Below are 7,676 nucleotides of genomic sequence, written 5' to 3' on the forward strand. Positions count from 1 at the left end.
GATGCTGAAGGCTGAACTCTGTCTCCTCTGTGAGGTGAGGTGATTTGAGCCAGAGAGTCACAGGCACCCCGTAGCCAAGCCCTCCTCTCTGGGCACCTCCTTGGGGTTCCGACAACCCCATCCAGCCCATGCTCTCGAGCAACGAGGACGAGCTGCGCTGGGTGCGCTTGGCTGAGCAGGAGTATTCTCTGCAGCACGCCAGGGAGCAGGACTTTGAGAGCAGGACTTTGAGATGAACGGCCAAGCCCTTTGCATCCTCACCAAGGACGACTGCCCACTCCGCTCCCTGGGTTCAGGTCAGGGTCACTCACTGGCTTCTCTGATGCAAACCCGGGGGAGCGGGGGTGGGGGGCGTGTGGGGGGTGCTTTCCTGCTCCCTCCCTCTCCCCTCCCCATTTCCATCCTACGGCCTCTGCCTAGCATCTCCATCAGCACGAATCTTGTGAAGGGACATGCCAGCTGTCACCTGGTCAGCAGCCTGCCCTCCCGCCCCACCCCCACCTGACGTTCTGTATGAGTTGCTCCAGTACATCAAGACCCAGCGGCAAGCCGTGGCATGTGGACCCTTTTTCCGAAGGGCTTTCAGGCAGAGGGTGCCCACTCAGCCCTTCCCCTGCTGCCTGGAAGGTGAGGAGGCTCTCTTTGGACCTCTGAGACCCTCCCCCAGATTGGCCTCATCAGAGGGCAGAGCTTCTTCCAGGCAAAACGATGAAAGAGGCAGCAGTGTGGGGCAAGCTCCCCATCTCCCCCTGCCCTGCCTCCCCAACTCTCACCCCTGCCCTCTGGGACTGTCCTCTAGCCGAGGGGCCTTGCCTCTCGTCTCCCCCTTTCTCTGCTCTCCTCTCCAGCAGAGGGTTATGTGGCATCGCTCTCTTCTCCTGATCTCTCCATGGAAATTGCTCTCCTCAGGGTCTCCAGGGACCTGCACACAGGGCTGTTCATGTCACTCCCAGTCCTTACTCACTGCTGCAACCTTCCAATTGCTTGGGCCAAAACGCTGAATGTCACTTTTGATTACTTTCTTTCCCTCTCATCCTCATCCCAACTGTCAACAACTCCTGCTGGCTCTACCTTCAAGATCTACCCAGAATCCAACCACTTCACACACCTGTAGTGCTCCCCAGGGTCCAGCCCCTGCCTCCTCTGGAGAACCTCCTCACTGGTCTCCTTGCTTCTGCCCTTGATCTCCTATGATCTATTCTCAACAGAGCAGCCAGAGATTCATAAGTCAGGTCACGTCACTTCTCTGCTCAAAATCTTCCAGTGGCTCTCATCTCACTCGTCAAAGCCCCAGTCCATACAATGACCTCCCTGCCCTCTGCTGTCCTCTCCCACTCTTCTCCCTCTTGCTCATGCTTCTCCAGCCACACCAGCCTCCCTGCTCATCGAACAAGCCAGAGACACCCCTGCCTCAGGGCCTTTGCACTTACTGTTCCCTCTGCCTTGCAATCTCTTCTCTACATGCCCACATAGCTCACTCGTCTACCTCCTCAGGTGTCTGTTCAAACGTTATCATGTCTGTGAGGCATTTCCCAGAATTCCCTATTTGCCTTGTACAGTAGTACTTTATCCCTTCCCCCCATATTGTATACTACTTCTATTTCCTTTTTTATTTTAATCATCTGTCTTCCTCCCCCTCCCTACCCCACTAGAATATAAAGCTCCATGAGGGCAGAAGCTCTTTTCAGTTTAGTGATGTGTCCCCAACATCCTTAGAACAATGCCTGTCTCATTGAAGGTTCTCCATCAATAGTTATTGGGTGGATGAAGAGGGCACTGGGTTCTGGACCTGGCTCTGTCACCTCTTGGCATTGTGAACAATTTTACAGACGAGGGAGCAGGTTTGAGAAACTAAGTTACTTGTCTGGGAGCTAGGGTTAGCACCTGGGCTGTCTGGCCCTCACCCACACCCTCCAGTGCTTCCCTGCCCTTCTAACCAGGGGCTGGGTGTGGGGAGAGCACTAGCAGTGCAGCCCCACGGGCTCCCGGGCATGTCACTGAGGGGGTCTGGGTGGGGGGAGGCTCTGGGCCCAAAGAATCGATGGTGCTCCTCTGCTTGCAGAGGGGATCGGGGCCTCCTGCAGCAGCCACCAGCCCTGGGGCTTGCCAGCTCCTTGAGCCATGTGGATGCCCCTGGCCTGGCCAGCTGGCCCCTCAGCAGGCAGGAGTCCCTCAGTTTATCTCACTGTGTGGAGCTCAGCTGCAGGGCTGAGGGGGTCTCCTCCTTCCCCACGATGCCACAGGCCCCCACTGATGGCAGGATCACTGGTGAGTAGGAGGCTGTGCTCCCCTGGCACACAGGAGGGAGGTGTGCTGAGGCTGAGTCCCAGAGAGGGGTGGGTGACAAGGAGGAGGGTTATTTTGATCTGGGGAATGAGAGGGTCTGTGCTGGGCAGTGGTGTGTGGAGTGACTGTGCTGTGTGCTGGTCACAGTCTGGTTACAGCAGGCAGAAAGTGCTGCCCGGGATCGCCAAGCCCACCCTATGTCCAGGCCAGGGACGATTTACCAGTCATAGTTCAGACAGTCAGACTGGCCTAGAGTATGCCCCCTCCCCCTTTAAAAGTTTATTTATTTTTATAATTAAATTTTTAAAAAAATAATTTTATTTATTTATTTATTTTTGGCTGTGTTGGGTCTTTGTTGCTGCTCACGGGCTTTCTCTAGTTGTGGTGAGCAGGGGCTACTCTTTGTTGCGGTGCGCGGGTTTCTCATTGTGGTAGTTTCTCTTGCTGCAGAGCACGGGCTCTAGGTGCACGGGCTTCAGTAGTTGTGGCTTACAGGCCCTAGAGTGCAGGCTCAGTAGTTGTGGTACACAGGCTCAGCTGCTCTACAGCATGTGGGATCTTCCCGGACCAGGGCTCGAACCTGTGTCCCCTGCATTGGCAGGCAGATTCTTAACCATTGTGCCACCAGGGAAGCCCTTTATAATTAATTTTTAAAAATTAATTTATTTTTGGCTGCTTTGGGTCTTTGTTGCTGCATGCGGGCTTTCTCTAGTTGTGGCGAGTGGGAGCTACTCTTTGTTGCGGTGCGTGGGCTTCTCATTGTGGTGGCTTCTCTTGTTGTGGAGCAAGGGCTCTAGGCATGTGGGCTTCAGTAGTTGTGGCTCGCGGGCTTAGTTGCTCTGTGGCATGTGGGATCTTCCCGGACCAGGGCTTGAACCAGTGTCCCCTGCATTGGCAGGCGGATTCTTAACCACTGTGCCACCAGGGAAGCCCAAAAACTTTATTTATTTTTAAATAGTTGAGTGTTTACTATGTGCCAGGCATGGTTCTAAGGCTTTTATTTAACCCCACAACAGCCCTCTGAGGTTGGTATTATTATTAGCCCCATTTTACAGATAAGGAAAATGAGGCACAGAGAGGTTATGTGACCTTCCCATGGTCACACAGCAGTAAGTGGCAGAATTGAAGTGTGAATCCAGGCAGTCTGACTCTAGGTCCTGAGCTCTAATCAGGTGATATACTTCTCCACATTCATTGTTAAAGGACTGACTAATAGACAGGTACCAAGATGGACTGACAGATAAGCTGACTGCCTTCCCAAAGTGTGTTTTCTAGTCATGGCGGGGCCACTACATTTATCCTAAGACACCACAGAGGGGGCAGAAGCTTAGCTCCTGGATTGAAAGTGACTGGGAGTCACTAAAACACAATTATTTAATTTTATTATAATGCTTAACATTCTTTGAGCATTTACTCTGTACCAGGCACTGTGCTAAGGGTCTTTTGGTTGATTATGTTACTTAATCCAACACGAGGAAACTATGGCTCAGAAGAAGTCCGGTAACCTGCCGCCCATGCCTGAGCCAGGTGGCCCAGGTGGGACTTAAGAGCTTGCGCCCAGGATCCCTCTGCCACTTGCCCTTCATGATAGCACATTCGATTTTCCAGAACCTCCTGCTAGGGTGCTGGCTGGATAGGATGGATGTTACAATCCTGATTTAATAGAGATCCAGGAGGTTGAGTGACTGGGCCAGGGGCAGAGAGGGACCTGGAGACAGGGTTCCAGCCGCCAGCCACTGGCCAGTGCCCCTGCCACCTGCCCCCGGGCGAAGGGCGTTGGCTTTGGTGTCTGAAGAGCTGGGTTAGGCTCCCCATTCCGCCTGCTCCTTAGGAGCCTGGTGACTGGGATATGTCCATACCTCTCTGAGCCCATTTCCTCATCCCTTCCTGGGGGTAAAGGTCTCCACCTCTTAGAGTCAGGATGATTGAATGAGACGAGTAATGAGGCCCACGTGTGGCTGTTTCTGTTAGTACCGTCGTCTTCACCATCCCGCTGCACGCCTGGGCCCCAGCTTCGAGAGCCCCAGAGCACCTTTCTCATGCTTGTCCTCACAGCTCCATGAAGGCACCCCGTCTGCACCCTCTGTGCTCAACTGCAGACTGCCAGCTGCTGTGGGATTACAAGTATCAGCTGCTCTCTGACACCAGGTACGAGTCCTACATCAAGTGGGAAGACAATAATGCCAAGATCTTCTGAGTTGTGGATCCAAATGGGCTTGCCAGATTCTGGGGAAACCACAAGGTGAACCTCAGCCAGCGGGCAGGATGGTCTCAACACACATGACAGGGCAGGGGTCACAGTGGACCCCTCAGCACTAGGGGACAGGCCTCAACCGATGGGAGCTTCACCAGCAGCCCCAGAAGTGTTGGGATCATTTTTAAAAAAAATTTTTTTCTTTTTTTTTGAATTTTATTTATTTAGTTTTTATACAGCAGGTTCTTATTAATTATCTATTTTATACATATTAGTGTATATAGGTCAGTCCCAATCTCCTAATTCATCCCCCCTTGGTGTCCATAAGTTTGTTCTCTACATCTGTGTCTCAGAAGCCTTGCAAACTGGTTCATCTGTACCATTTTTCTAGGTTCCACATATATGCGTTAATATATGATATTTGTTTTTCCCTTTCTGACTTACTTCACTCTGTATGACAGTCTCTAGATCCATCCACATCTCTACAAATGACCCAATTTTGTTCCTTTTTATGGCTGAGTAATATTCCATTGTATATATGTACCACATCTTCTTTATCCATTTGTCTGTCTATGGGCATTTAGGTTGCTTCCATGACCTGGCTATTGTAAATAGTGCTGCAATGAACATTGGGGTGCATGTGTCTTTTTGAATTATGGTTTTCTCTGGGTATATGCCCAGTAGTGGGATTGCTGGGTCATATGGTAATTCTATTTTTAGTTTTTTAAGGAACCTCCATATATTCTCCATAGTGGCTGTTGTTGGGACCATTTTATTTTGGGAGATCCCGAGGGACAGGCAGTTACTTCTTGAGGATGGGGACTGTCCCTGGAACTCAAGAATCTTGCCTTCTAATTGCTTAATTCCACCTTTGCTTAGCATTTGAGGCTTTCAAAGCACGCTTACGTGAATTGTGCATCATTTGCTGTTAAGCCAGATGAGGAAGCTGGTACCCTGGAGGAAGCTGGGACAGAAACCCAGGTCTCAGGCCCCGCAGGATCATCAGCTGTCAGGGCTGGAAAGGCCTGGGGATGACCGAGGCCAGCATTCCTAACGTGAGGAGCGCCCATACCTAAATGGGTGTCTGCCAGGGGATTTTAGGTGGTTTACTCCAAATTCTAATAATTAAGTATTTATTTTAGTAAGCACTAGGATTACAAAATGTAACTACTTTGTCAATCTCATGATTGACAGTGGTGATATAAAACCAGTGTGCTAGTCTATAAATAAATTCATTTAGGTTAAAAAGAGTCTTTAAAGAAAACTATTAACAATAATGATCAGGCTTCCCTGGTGGCGCAGTGGTTGAGAATCCGCATGCCAATGCAGGGGACACGGGTTCGAGCCCTGGTCTGGGAAGATCCCACCTGCTGTGGAGCAACTAAGCCCATGCGCCACAACTACTGAGCCTGTGCTCTAGAGCCCGCAAGCCACCACTACTGAGTCCGCGTGCTGCAACTACTGAAGCCCTCGTGCCTAGAGCCCGTGCTCTGCAACAAGAGAAGCCACCACAATGAGAAGCCCCGTGCACCACAGTGAAGAGTAGCCCCCACTCACCGCCATTAGAGAAAGCCCATGCGCAGCAACAAAGACCCAACACAGCCAAAAATAAACAAATAAGTTAAATAAATTAAAACAAACAAAAAACCAGTAATGATCATCTGCCATATATAGCATCTCCTAAAATGGCACAGCATTTGATTGCCAAGCACTGCTCAGAGGGCTTTGCCTGTATTAACTCATTTAATCCTCACAGCAACCTCATGGGGTGGATATTATCAGATGGGGAAACTGAGGCACAGAGAGGTGTATCAGCTTGTCCCAGTGTTTGCAGGCAGTAGGTGGCAGAGCAGAGACCTGAATCCAGACCATGTAGCTCTGGGCCTCACCCTGTTCTGTGGCCTCTGGGTAGTGCTGGGGGCTGGAAGGATGCAAATGACTAAAGTTTGGGTGTGCTTATCTGGAGGGAGGGAAACTGAGGCCCCAAGAGCAGCAATTCCATTTAGTGAGCACAGACCACATGTTAAGCACTGTGCTAAGTGCTCTCATGGATTAGCTAATTTAATGCTCACAACAAATCTGTGAGATCGATGTTTTTATCTTCACTTTATAGCCGGGGCAACAGATGCAGAGAGGTAAAGAAACTTATCCAAGGTCACACAGCTGCCAAATGGTGGAGCTGGGGCTTAAATTGACACCAAAGCCCAGCCTCTTTGTCCCTACTCTGCACAGTCCACTCCCCAGAGAGAGGAAAAACTGACTTGCTTGGTCAAAGTCACTCAGCTAGGTGGCAAGGCCCTCATGCTACCCCACCATGCTGTCTCTCCTACTAACTATATATTTATTTGTTACTACTCGTGACATTTGCCATTTAAAAGCGACATGCAATTCACTCCTGCCCCATGGGTCTCAGTCAAGTAGGTGACAGAACCATCCCATTGTTTCTCCCCACTGGCCTTCCCCTGCCTTTCTCCTTCCCAATGCATGAGAACTTTCATATTCCCTAACAGACCCCTGGGCTGAGGGGCTTAAGAAACCGTCCAGTCCAACCTGCTCCCTCCCAGGCCCGGAAGGAGCAGGGTGGGGAGTGGGGGGTGATGTGGGGCTGCTTTTCCTTCCAGAAGCGGGTGAACGTGACCTATGAGAACATGTCGCATGCCTTGTGCCCCTACCATAATCTGAACATCATTAAGAAGGAACCCGGGCAGAAACTCCTGTTCAGGTGAGTGGCCTAGGGGCCAAGATGCCAGGGGGAGTGGAACTGGGGTGGGGTGGCCTGGAAGCCCTCTGCAGCTGGGGCAGGGGCTGATTTGCAGCTGGGGCCTGAATTCCAGATTTCTTAAGACACCCAGGAAGATCAATCAGGACAAGGGCAGCAGCAGGGAGCTTCTGGAGAGCCAGGAGCAGGACAGGGTGGACTTCAAGGAGGAGATGCTGAAAGTCTCTCTGTGAAGGACATGTGGACTCCAGACACCGGGCACCAACAGGGCAGAGACTGAGTCTCCCACGAAGGCAGCTAGCTGTTCAGGGCCTCCTCCCTCCTCCCAGGGCAGCAGGGAACCCCAGCTGGGTTTTGCTCTCTCGGATCAGAGCTGGTGTCTCAGACCTCAAAGCTGCCTGGGGACCTGGAACAGCTGAGCACCGGCAGGCCTCACCTCCAGGACACTGTGGGGGCATTCTTTGGGTAGGGCAGCCC

At 51.5% G+C, this 7,676-nt stretch overlaps 1 protein-coding gene across 1 annotated transcript; it reads left to right on the forward strand.

Annotated features, from left to right (window-relative positions):
• The first annotated feature begins 20 nt into the window (after positions 1–20).
• On the forward strand, positions 21–7,416 carry ETV7 (ETS variant transcription factor 7). Its single transcript, XM_082413778.1, is given in 5 exon segments — positions 21–730; positions 2,063–2,268; positions 4,233–4,480; positions 4,484–4,528; positions 7,102–7,416. Coding segments are annotated over 5 exon segments (882 nt in total). The 5' UTR covers positions 21–452; the 3' UTR covers positions 7,207–7,416.
• Positions 7,417–7,676: the final 260 nt, after the last annotated feature.

This window comes from Balaenoptera physalus (assembly GCF_965194825.1).
Source record: "Balaenoptera physalus genome assembly, chromosome: 11".
In the NCBI taxonomy this organism is placed as follows: domain Eukaryota; kingdom Metazoa; phylum Chordata; class Mammalia; order Artiodactyla; family Balaenopteridae; genus Balaenoptera; species Balaenoptera physalus.